Genomic DNA, 11,771 nt, shown 5'->3' with positions numbered 1-11,771 from the left:
CCCGCCGCGCCGCGCCGCCTTTGTTCCGCCCGCTCCTGCCCCGCCGCCCCGAGGGCGCGGGCAGCCCGCAGCCCTGCCCCTCCGCCGCTGCCCGGCACCGCGCCTCTTGCCTCCCGCCACGGGACTTGCCGGCTCTCCCGTGATGGGCCAGGGGCGCTCCGCCTCCCACGGGCCGGGAAATTTGGGAGGGGGGAGGGGAAGAGGTGGCCATTCATGCTGCCCCCCGCCTCCTCCGCCAAGTGCCCGTGCCCCTTCCCCGCACGCTGCCCTCCTCCCGCGCAGCGGAATGGGGGCCAGGCCGTGCCCCCTTCCTCCACCTGCCCCAGGTGCCAGATCGGGGCCACTGACGGGATCTGGCCCGCAGACAGGCCAGGCACTGCCCATCCAACCCGCCGGGAGGCAAAAGGTTGAGCCCTGCTGCACTAGGCACATCAAAAAGCCTGAGTGCAAAAGCACATCAAAAAGCACCCAGGGCAAAAGCCTGTTTGCCCCCAAGGCCTGGAACAGACTCCCCCCAGAGCTGGTGCAAGCACCTACTCTGGACTCCTCTAAGAGACATTTGGACGTTTATCTTGCTGGGATCCTGTGACCCCAGCTGACTTCCTGCCCCTGGGGCGGGGGGCTGGACTCGATCATCTTCCGAGGTCCCTTCCAGCCCTCATGTCTCTGAAATCTGAGTGACACAGTGGCAGAGAGTGGATGCTGAAAGGGAGGGAAACTGAGTCTGACCAGGGTGTTTCCCCACTGTTCCTCTCGCACTTGCGGCCTCCAGCATTTAAGGTCCAGGAAGCTCTAATTCAGAGACTGTCTCACAGATTTCATAGGCTCAAACTGCAGGTCCCGATCTTTCTCCCAAGCAAGAAAGCCGGGTTCACGTCAGCTGGCAAACCTCACCCCTGGGTGTGCATGAAGGAGAATACATGAGCATCACTCCAAGGCAGCTACATTGGTTTCAAAGCTCGTTTCATGGCAGGGACCCGACCCCTTGTGTGGACACACTTAAATCAGCTCCTAAATGCTCTGTTTTGGCTTAGCTGAAAATGCTGCACCCAAGCCAGTTGGTTTGGCCAAATCTAAAACAGTCAGGTCTCCTCCACACAGGTGTCCTGTTTCCCAAAGGACTTGCAAACACTTGCTAGCCAGCCATCATGAGCAGCTGCTTGTGACATTAGATCTTTAATCTGTGCCTGACCTCACTCGCAAGGCCTTGATCTTGGGTCTCTCTCTGAGCCAGGCTTTGATTCTGCCATTGGGCTTCTCTGCCTCATAGGTCTGTGGGATGTTCCAGCATCCAGGACACTTATCTGAGGGCAGCAAGCGAAGATAGACCTTGGGCTGTCTGTGGTGTGGAGGAACCCTGGAAGCCCTCCTGCTTTCCTTGCTGGCCTCATCCACACAGGGCTTTTTGCACCGGTGCTCACGCACGCTGTACTTGTGCCAGCCTAACATACCACAGCCACCTGCTCCAGTATAGCTTAGAACTGGTGAAATCCTTATGCATTAGTTTATACTTATATACTTATACTGGTACACTGGCTTCTACTGGTGCACCACATCTACACTAGAGCTTTGAACTGGCACTGCCCTTGCCATGGCAGTACATTGGAGGCACCTTTGTCTTCCCTGCTCTTTCCTGGTAGCGTGTTGTAGAGTATTTTCTCCTTCCAGTGTGCTCTGCAGCTATGCCATGTGATGGGGACTGGAGTGGATAATCTTGGGGACGGTCTGGAGAAAGGTTTGCCTGTGAATATATGACCTGAGTTTACGAGCCCAGGAGGTGCTACGCAGTCCCATGCTCCTGCCACAACACTGGCTAAGGCTCCATTGTAGAAAAAAGCCTCCTGTGAAGGGTCTGATGTCTGCGCTTAGCAGCGGAGCGTCAAGGCCGTCCAGCCAGCGGGAGGCTGAGCTGCCCACTCACACAGTGCCTGTGCTAATGAGAAGGGGTGGGCACAGGGGATGGCCTCTGAAAAGGGCTCCAGCCTTTAATTGGCACCAGTTCTGTTTACTCACATTGACACCCTGTTTAGAGCTTGCTAATAAAATGGGTAATTAAACCCAGGAGAGAAAGAGAGGAATGAACACCCACACCTTGAGTAACCCTCCCACACTTCCTTCTGAGCCTCAAGACCCCTTCACATGTCCCCATTAATGACTGCCCCCCCCATACTCCAAGGACAGTTGTCTTGTCCAGCACAATCCCATTCAATTAAGCAAACTTCACTGGAGCATCTGGGGAAATGAACGCTGCCAAAGTTAAATTCAGTTCAGTCAAATCCCGGCCCACAGTAGGATGCTCAGTGAGAACAGATCCTGCGCCAAGGGCCAAGTTCCTCCCTTGTGTAAGCACACTGGCCTCAGTGGAGTAACCTTAGGGATGGTTTTGGCCCCAGGTGTCCATTTGGTTATTATTATTATCCGTTCTCCCTGGTGGCACATTGCCACACAGAGCAAGGCTATTTCTGGCCTCCCCTTCTCTTCCCTCCAAACTACATTCATTTTTCTTCCTTGGCCTTTAGCAGAAAGCTTATTATCTCTGTCCGGTTTTCTAAAGAAGTATTTTTTCTGTCAGTTGCTAGAAGATAGGGGATCTAGTGGTGGGGGAGTTGCAGGTCTTTTCACAGCTGCTCTCAGTGGCAGGTCCCCTGTACTGGAGGCAAAATGCTGAGCTCCCTCTCAGCGATCCAAAAGCGAGCAAATCTCAGATCATGGGGAGGGAAAGGATCTCTCTACCTTTCTCATGGCTCACGTCCATATGGCTGTGAGCCGCATGGATTTCTCTGTCTCTTTCTGAGCAATTATGTGTTGGACACTGTCTATATCAGGCTATATGGCCTGGAGAAGGATTAGCTCAGAATTACTAAAACAAGAGGCTGGGCAGGGGGGAAGGTGGAGATATACAAACTCTAGAATTATTAATACCAACAGCTCAAAAGAGTGCTGGTAAAAATGGGCCTCCCTATTCTCAAGCAAGGACCACATGCATTTGCCAACTACAGCCTCATTCCAGAAGTCCAAGGGATCCTAGGCACTTGGGCTACTGTGGGCGCGTCTACATATTAATTAATGTGCTGTAATTACAGTGCATTAAATTTAGTACCTATAATAACTGGTAATACCAGTTATTGGTGCTACTGCACATTAGCATAAACGAACACTTTCTTGTGACATGTAATGCTTATTGGACTAATCTACTGTGCAGTTTTTGCCAGTTGTGCTAATGTGCAATAGAATTAGTCCAATGGGTACTAAGTATTTCGTGTAGATGTGCCCTGGGATGTGGCAATGCCTAGTATATAGCAAATCTCAACTGCTGCTTCCAAAGAAAGTACAGGGCTGCTAACACACAGAGATTTTCTACCACAGTTAATATATGAGCAGTACATTTTCCCATGTAATTAATTCAAACGAATGCCTTACAGCCCCTGGAAAGGGCAAAGCAAACACAGCTTGAAAAAAAGACAGCCCTCCAGAGCAGCTCCTCCACACACAACCATGGGTGGAAAAAACAGAAAGGAAACACAACTACATGCATTGTGTACCTTGTATGCAGGGAAAATGGGGCAGGAAGGTCAGCACACACCAGGAGTCTGGAATTTGAAGGGCTTTGAGCAATATTTGCACCCAGGGTGATGTGAACAATGTAGCGCCTCTCCATTGACCAAATTATGTCATACAGTTGTGAAAATGCTATTTATGGTGAAATGCGCTGTGAAGGAATTGTGAAATTCTCCACGTGAGGACAGCGTTAGATTCCCTCCTAGCCTGTATTTGACACTGGCTGGACATACAACTGGTATCATTAATACAGACAGAGAGAGAGAGATGAGCACAGAGCCACAGACGCTCACACATTCCCACAGGCATCTCCAGCCCTTCACTGCTGGAAGTGGAGTACATAGGCTCTTTCATCTTGAATAGGGCTGAGGGACAGAGCAGATGGTGGTTTACAGCACTGAAAGAATCTGATTGTGAGTTGTCTTCCTGAAAAGCCTGTTCCTTCTTGAAGGTTTTCATTGCTTCCCTTCAACAGCACTGGGGCTTTGGTGGGGGCTTAACTTCTGGCTAAAGAAGTGGCACTGATTGGTACAGTAGCACTGAGATCCTACACTAAAAAATATATAAGAGATCTGAGACAGATGTCACCTTTATATCTGCCTGCCTTTTTCAGGCAAAGCTGGGCTTCATGTGCTCTAGCCAGCTGGTTCTGAAGAAAATCTTTACATCACCCAAGCAGAGACTGAGGTGTTTTGCTTGAATGTGCAGACAGCCTAAATCTATAGCTCTTAGGGGGTCACCCTGACTTTTTGAATTACCACTCCATTCATGGCAGTCTCTCTTTTAGCACCCAAGCCCTAGAAAAAAATATGCTTTAAAATCCTAGTGCAGATATATGCTTTAAAATATGTTTAAAAAAATATATATGCTTTCAAATATGCTTTAAAATCCTAGTGCAGACCATCAAGTTCTAGCTTTAACCTGGTGGAGGTTAACCCTAGAGCCACACAGACTGTTTTGAGGGGGAAAGAGGCTGGGTTTTTTTCAGTTGTATTTGACTTAGCTTAACCTGGAAGAGAAGCTGTCTTTACACATGTTAAGATCAGGTAGTGGTATATTTGAAGCTGACCAAATTGTAGCCCAAGAGAGCCTACTAATACGGCTTCAAACATGTTCAACCGGAGTTCACCTTAACAGGTTTGAGGAGGGCTTTTCAGTTATGGTAAAGCAGCTCAGCTGAGTGAACACAGTTAACGAACAAACCCATTTTGCTGCTCAAGACAGCACCACAGGGTTTGCTTGGTTCAGGGAGAACCATGTTTTTTTTGTGGGCAAGACATTTTTAAACATGACTGCCTTTGTCTATGCAGGGCAAAAACTGAACTGCTTAGAGCTCCCTAAGAAACTCAGATGCCCAATTCTCATGTAAACAAATGAGAACGGGGTGTCCCACCCCCTAAGGCAGACTGTGAAATCTCATTACCAAGCCCCCAATCTAGATGGGCCCTCTGGGAGATAGTGTTCATTGCAGGGTTGGTGAGCTCGACTCAGCAAGCCCCATTCTTCCTTGCCCTGAACCATTCATAATCACTTACAAAGAGTCTGTGAGATGCAGCCACACCAGAGCAGTGGTAATTTGTGTGGGTGCAGGTGACTGCACAGGGTGCAGATGATTGGGAATCAGGCCCAGCCTATCTTGGAAGATGCCAGCTGCCCCTTTTCCCACCACCAGCCCTGTGCTGCCAGGCACATACACCTGTTTGGGCAGCGTGCGGTTTGTTCCTTGGCTGTGTTATCCCAGCAATGCTGCTGCTGCACGCAGGAACACGTCAGCCAGCAGCAGCAGCTGCTCCCACACTAGAAGGAAACAGTGAATGAGGGCAAGCGGGGCTGGTGAATAAAAGCACTCGGCTCCCCTGGGGAAGGTGGGGATGTGCTAGCCTGTTTTCTTCTGTGTGCCCTGGGCTTTGTGTGGGAGGCTGCCTGGGCTGCCGCCTCCTTCGCTCCAGCTGCCTGGAGTCTAATTAGGTGCAGCAAGCAGACTTATGCTCACGGCTGCAGTCCAAGGGCTCCTAGCTTCACCTTGCTGTGGGGGGACCTGTTGGAGTTTCCCCAGCCCACACGCTCTCCACAGCGCCTGCCAATGAGGCTGACAGATGAGCCAGGTTGTGGGAGCAACTCTGACTCACCAAGAGCAAACCCCATGGTGGTGGTGGGGCACGGTGGTGGGGCATTTTCAGGAGCTGATAACAAGCTGGCTGTGGCCTGGCCTTTGTTTCAATGGCACATGTGAATATTGCAGCTTCTCTGAGCAGCCCCTGACCTGCCCTTGTTCCTTCATACAGGGTATCTCTGTTGGTGGGTTGTGCTCTCTCTCATCTATATTTTCTTCCCTGTCTTGCCTCTGCTTGAGTATTGCAGAACAGACAGGTTGGCTCCTTCTCTGTTTGCTTATCATTTAATTCATGTCAGTATGAGACATCCAGCAATCTCAGCAAAGCAAAGGGGTGCACCAGTCCTGATTCCCAGCACTGCTAGGAGCAGCTAGAGTAGCTAAGAGCTCCCCAATCAGTGACACTACCATTGCTACAACTCCTGCTTCCACAGACTAGATTGGGCATAACTAGAACCTTCCCAGCATCCTGTCCCCTGCCCAGTTTCCACAAGTTGATTCCTACTAGGAAAGTCTGGCTCTAGAGCAGCAGCCAGTATCATTGCACCATTGCTTACAGTGACACCGAAAGGGAAGATTTTGCCACTAGGACCAGTGAGGCATGTGATCCTTTAATGCCTAGGAAAGAGTCTGTACAAAGGCGTTATATTCCTGTCTACTTACAGAACCAATTCAGCAAATTAGCAGAGGGAAAATGTCCTGCTTCTCAGATGATCAATGGATAATACTCCAGACAGGAGGGTGTATTACTCTGATACATCCAGGTGCATGGGGCGAAATTCTGACAGGCGCTGAGCACCCATTGGCTTTTGGGAGGCACTGACTCTTGGGTGGGGAATTGGAATGAAAGGAAAGGCCAGACAGAAAGGTTTAGGAAGAGTATGTGCTGCTCTGAGGAATTCTCCCTGTTAGACTCAAGCATTCCTGTTAGACACAATTCTCCCTGTTAGACTCAAGATGAACATGAGCTTTCAATGTGATGCTGCAGCTAGTAAAGCGAGCAAAATGCTGGCTTATATCCATAGATGCTTCTCAAGCAAATCCCAGGACATCATTCTACCATTGTACTCGGCCTTGGTGAGGCCGCAGCTGGAGTACTGCATCCAGTTTTGGGCTCCACAAATCAAAAAGGATGTGGAGAAGCTTGAGAGAGTCCAGAGAAGAGCCACGCACATGATCAGAGGTCAGGAAAACAGACCTTATGATGAGAGGCTGAGAGCTGTGGGACTCTTCAGCCTGGAAAAGCGCAGGCTCAGGGGTGATCTCGTGGCCACCTATAAGTTTATCAGGGGTGCTCACCAGGATATGGGGGAACATCTGTTCACCAGAGCACCCCAAGGGATGACAAGGTCAAATGGTCACAAACTCTTGCATGACTGTTTCAGGGTGGACATAAGGAAGAACTTCTTTACTGTCAGAGCCCCCAAGGTTTGTACTGAATTACCTGCCGCTGGAGGTGGTTCAAGCGCCTACTCTGAACACCTTCAAGAGAAATTTGGATGTTTATCTTGCTGGGATCCTATGACCCCAGCTGACTTCCTGCCCCTGGGGCAGGGGGCTGGACTCGATGATCTTCCAAGGTCCCTTCCAGCCCTAATGTCTACGAAATCTATGAATCTATGAAATCCCAGGCATGCGAGTGAGGCTCATACTGCACTCTGGGAATGAGTTAGCTTGTTGGGGTATGCAACTGCATTGCATCCCAATGAGAAGGTCCCTGGGGCCAGGACCATGTCGTCTGATTTGCCTATAAAGCAAGACACATTTTGTGTAGCTCAGGGAATTTGCATCAGAAGGACCGCTATCTGGATGAGTGAAAGTTGCTCCTGTGTGAGGGACTAGCATGAAGCCTCTACCTTGGTTTAGTGCCAAACCTCACCTCAGTATGGGGTTTCCATGAGTGCATGGATCTAGCTTTAGACCTGGTCTCTGAATGTCTCCTGGATGAGCAGGGAAGGCACAGGGCAGCCTGTTACCAACTCTGTGTTCAGTCATCCTGATTGTTCTAAGTTTGTATTACTTATTTATTCGAGTTGGATAACTCCTATTACCACAACAATCATCCATCAAGTAAAGCAGATGAAAGACACACTATGCCTGTAGGGGGCGCCTGGATACTACAGGGATGAATACTACCTATGATTTCCTAGGCACTTACAGCAAATTTCGTGGGAAACAGTATTTTATGCTATGTTTGTAGTAACATCGTGTAGAATTTAGTCCTTGGGCTATACACCGTTCTGTAGGCTAGTTCATCAGACTGACACTAATTTCTATAAGTTTTTACAGTCATTTCCATAGAAGCCTATTACTTTCATCCTTAAATTCAAGAGGATTTGTTCATAAATAAGTGAATAAATAGGCATCACCACTACTTTACCAGCAAACTTTAGTCGGACGATCAGTAGACAAAATACAAAACAGCCCCATTCAATGACACAACAAAAACAATTGACCTGAATGCCCGGGAGGATCAATCTGGATCTGAAGCTGGCCACTTTGGCAGATCATCAAGGGCACTGGATGCTAATGGCAAAGGCCTGTGACTGTTTACATCCATCTCTCTAGCATGCCCGTGTTTTGGTTAGTTAAATCATAACTCACAAATTAAGCCCATAGCTAAGTGTGTGGGTGCATGGAAAAATGTAATGAGGAGAAAACTTTTCACGAGCAAGGTCAGCTCAAGTGAATTCCTTCCTCATTTCCTCTGCCTATGCCCCTGCCCTCTCAGGACAATGCTTGCATAAATTAAAGAGATACACACTGTGCTGACTGCAAAGGTTGGCAAACAGGAGAAGCAAATACAAGTCTACTGTCCCTCCTTCAATGATGTGCTGCTTTCAGGTCTCCAGATTTCCATCCTATGGGTTGTTGGATGTTCCTGACTATTCCACCGCTATCCAGACAACCTGCCCTTCCTGTATTGCTATATGAGAGAGAGAGGTCTTTGCTAGAAAGGAAGAGAGAGAGGTCCTACTATAGCAAGGATTGAAACCCCCCACATTAAGTAAGGAGTGATAGCCCTAGAGCCTAGAGTTTGCCCCTTCAGGACATCTCCTACTACCAAAGAGCCCTCAGGGTAGCTGAGACTTGCCGCTTGATCTCTCTGTGGAGCCTGGCATCTAGTGCCAACTGCTGAGATTTTCAGGAACACCTCCCAATTTTGTCCTGCTGCAGACACCCCTTGAAGAAGCCTGGCTCTTAGAGGGCAGGTGCTCAGCTCCCCAAGAGACAAATACTGTTGCAAACCTGTGGCTGCTGACTTTTGTAAGGTGGATATTTTCCCACTGGGAACTGAACTGGGAAGTCATCTGATTATTTCACATGGGTCACTAAGAGAGCAGATGGTAGCAACCTCCATTCGTGGCTGATCTGGGCTACGTTTGCACTGCACGTGTGGAAGTGAAAGACTGAACATCCCTCATGGCCAAGCTCCTGAGCCATCCATTCCCACCCCTGTCCCCTTCAAATAATCCTGCTGGCATTCCTCTGAGATGCATGCTCTTCCCCAAGGCTAGTCACTCACTAATGAATTTCTGTCAACGCATGAAGACTCCTAGGGAATGTTAACAGTTTGCTGGAGAATAAGCAGGATCTTTGTGAGAGATTTGTAGAGATTTACGTCAACGTTTCACGTGGCTGCTACTGAGTAGCTGAAGCTGCTTTTTCCACATTGAGGCTGAGGGATGAGGTGGCTCCAGCCCTAGCTCCACGTCACTAGCTGTGTTCCTTGATGCAGCAAACACCCGCTCCCACATCTGGACAACATGAAGCCAAGGCAGCTCTCACAATGACACTGCTTTTGCATAGGGAGGGGATTCCTCCCATGTACTGACCTCAAAGCCCTGCATGGCAGCAAACCTACCCTGCAGCCAATGACTTGACGCAGCTCCTGACAGATGGAATAGGCTTTCCCACCCCCTGTACCAACTACTCGACCCAGATCTGGGCTTAGATCTGACTCTGAAGCTGGACCTCAAAATAGACAGAGGAGGCTCAATTTAGGGTAGGTAACAAAGTGAAATACAGGCTTTGATCCAAGTGTAATGGATCTCTTGCTTATAAAAAGGCCTTGTGCCAACCATACCTTTGGTGTAGTGCTAAACATCATTGTGCAGATGGAAGCCCTTTGAAGGGAAGAAGTGGGAAGCCCCCAGTGTTAAGGGAGCTCCTTTAAGCAAGAAAGAGGGAGCAGTATAAAGAGGAAATGAGTTTCCCCAAGTCCTGAACACAGTCATGATATCAACAAGATGGCATTTGCTAGCTGGGATCCTTCCATCTCCCTCTGGTATTCATGCACCTACTGCAGCACAGGGAATAGAAACCATGACCAGCTTCTTAAATTTGTATGGGATTTCAATTGAACAGCAAGATACTCAAGGTTTTAAGGCTCTTTTGTGAGTAGGTTGCACATACCCCTCTCAAGCCTGAGACAGTGCTGCTGAGTCTGATGCATGGGAGCAGCTGATCTCCCCAAGCAATGCGGTGGTTATAAATGAGCCAACGCTTCCACTATCAGCACAGGGAGTAACCATGCACTGGAGAAAGTGGTTGGGTTCCTACCTTAACGTATTCACTGCTGGATTCTGGGCTATCCTGGTGCCTAGAGAAACCAAAAAGAACTGATGATTATCAAGAAGTGACAACCATAAAACAGTCAGTGTGACCCTGCGTGTGGTTTCCGGTCATGCTCTGACAGGACATATTGTGCCTGGCTGCAGGGCTGGGACACAATGTCCGCAGCTCTCCCTGAATTGGCATCAGGTCTCATCAGCATCGGCTGTGCTATCCAGCAACCTACAGCGCGTCTTGACTAATCCCAGGTCTTCCCTGTGGAATAGTTACTTATTGCAGAGGTCAGTCAAGGTGGAACTGGTGCACTCCATAGACAGGCAGCCTAGAGTGACTAGAAGGTGTGTACATATATATATAAGACATATATTTTTACAAAACAAAAAACAAATCTCCATAGACAGGCAGGCTACTTGCCTGGCAGGGAAAATACCATGACCACTAAGGTGGTTTTCTAGTCGCCCCTGGGAATGCCTGTTTTTCTGGAACTGGGTAGTACCCATGGTGGTAAGGTATAGTAAACCTCCCACTTGCTGCTCAACTGGAAAGGTCTTGGCTTTATGCCCACTTTATGGAAATGGGAGACTCCTCCCTAGCTTGCTCCTGCAGCCTTACGGCTGAGGACTAGTGAAACTCAGGGGCATCGAACCCCAAGCCTCCGGGCTTGGGCCTGCACGTAGGATGCCTGCCAAAGGATTTGGAAACATCTGAAGCCCCAGGTGGGGTGGAGGATGTTTGCCGGTTATAGGGCCACTTACGATTCTGGACTGACTCACAGATTTGGAATTGATTTGGCTGATTTGGATTGGAACATGAAAAATTCTCTTAAATATAAAATAAGATAAAATAAACCTCCATAGACAGGCAAGTTAGAATGACTAGAAGGTGTGTGTGTGTGTGTATATATATATATATAAAGACATATATTTTTACAAAACAGAACAATCTCCATAGACAGACAGGCTACTGTAATGGTGCATAACATATTTGTTTCCACAGTTCACTGTAAAACTGGGCGCAGGGGGAGAGAGAGAGAGAGAGAGAGAGAAAGCTGCAGTGTCGCCTGCCAGCTGTTCCCTGGAGGCCTGGCAGGAGGAGGGGTGTGCCCTGGACAACTGGAGGCTGGAGGGTGATTTCCCAAGGGGGGGGGGACCAGCCTGACCTGGGCAGATGCAGGAGCTATTATGAAACAGCTGAGAGAACAAGTGTGCTTTAGAAAAGGTTCCCAGAGCTCCTTGCCCAGTGCATGAGCTCCTGGAATTAGACCTTAATATCCCTAATACGATTGAAGAAGATTGAGGACGTTCTCACGGGATTTTTCCTCAAATCGGCTTGGGGCCCGTCACGCGAGCCAGGCTGGGCTTTGAGTGTTTGCTGGGCTCAGGCGGGAGGAGTGGGGGCATGGAGGGGGCAGTCTCTGGAGGTCAAAGCACCTAAACCAGAACTGTTGGCAGGGGAAGTTCTTGGGGCAGGTGGTATAAATGCTCCCAGACCCAGGAGGGCTGGTACTAAGGGGCAATCAGGCCTG

General features: G+C 49.1%; 1 protein-coding gene across 2 annotated transcripts in view; it reads right to left on the bottom strand.

Moving 5' to 3' along the window:
- SH2D3C (SH2 domain containing 3C) overlaps positions 1-11,771 on the bottom strand; it is a 47,519-nt gene that overhangs the window by 19,638 nt on the left and 16,110 nt on the right. For both annotated transcript variants that reach the window (XM_025211222.1, XM_014522773.2), the window contains one exon: positions 10,235-10,274. In XM_025211222.1, coding sequence (XP_025067007.1) covers positions 10,235-10,274 — 40 coding nt within the window. The remainder of the gene's footprint in view (positions 1-10,234; positions 10,275-11,771) is intronic.

This window comes from Alligator sinensis, unplaced genomic scaffold (genome assembly GCF_000455745.1).
Source record: "Alligator sinensis unplaced genomic scaffold, ASM45574v1 scaffold388_1, whole genome shotgun sequence".
Taxonomy (NCBI): Eukaryota; Metazoa; Chordata; order Crocodylia; family Alligatoridae; genus Alligator; species Alligator sinensis.
This window is presented reverse-complemented; position numbering and strand designations above follow the sequence as displayed.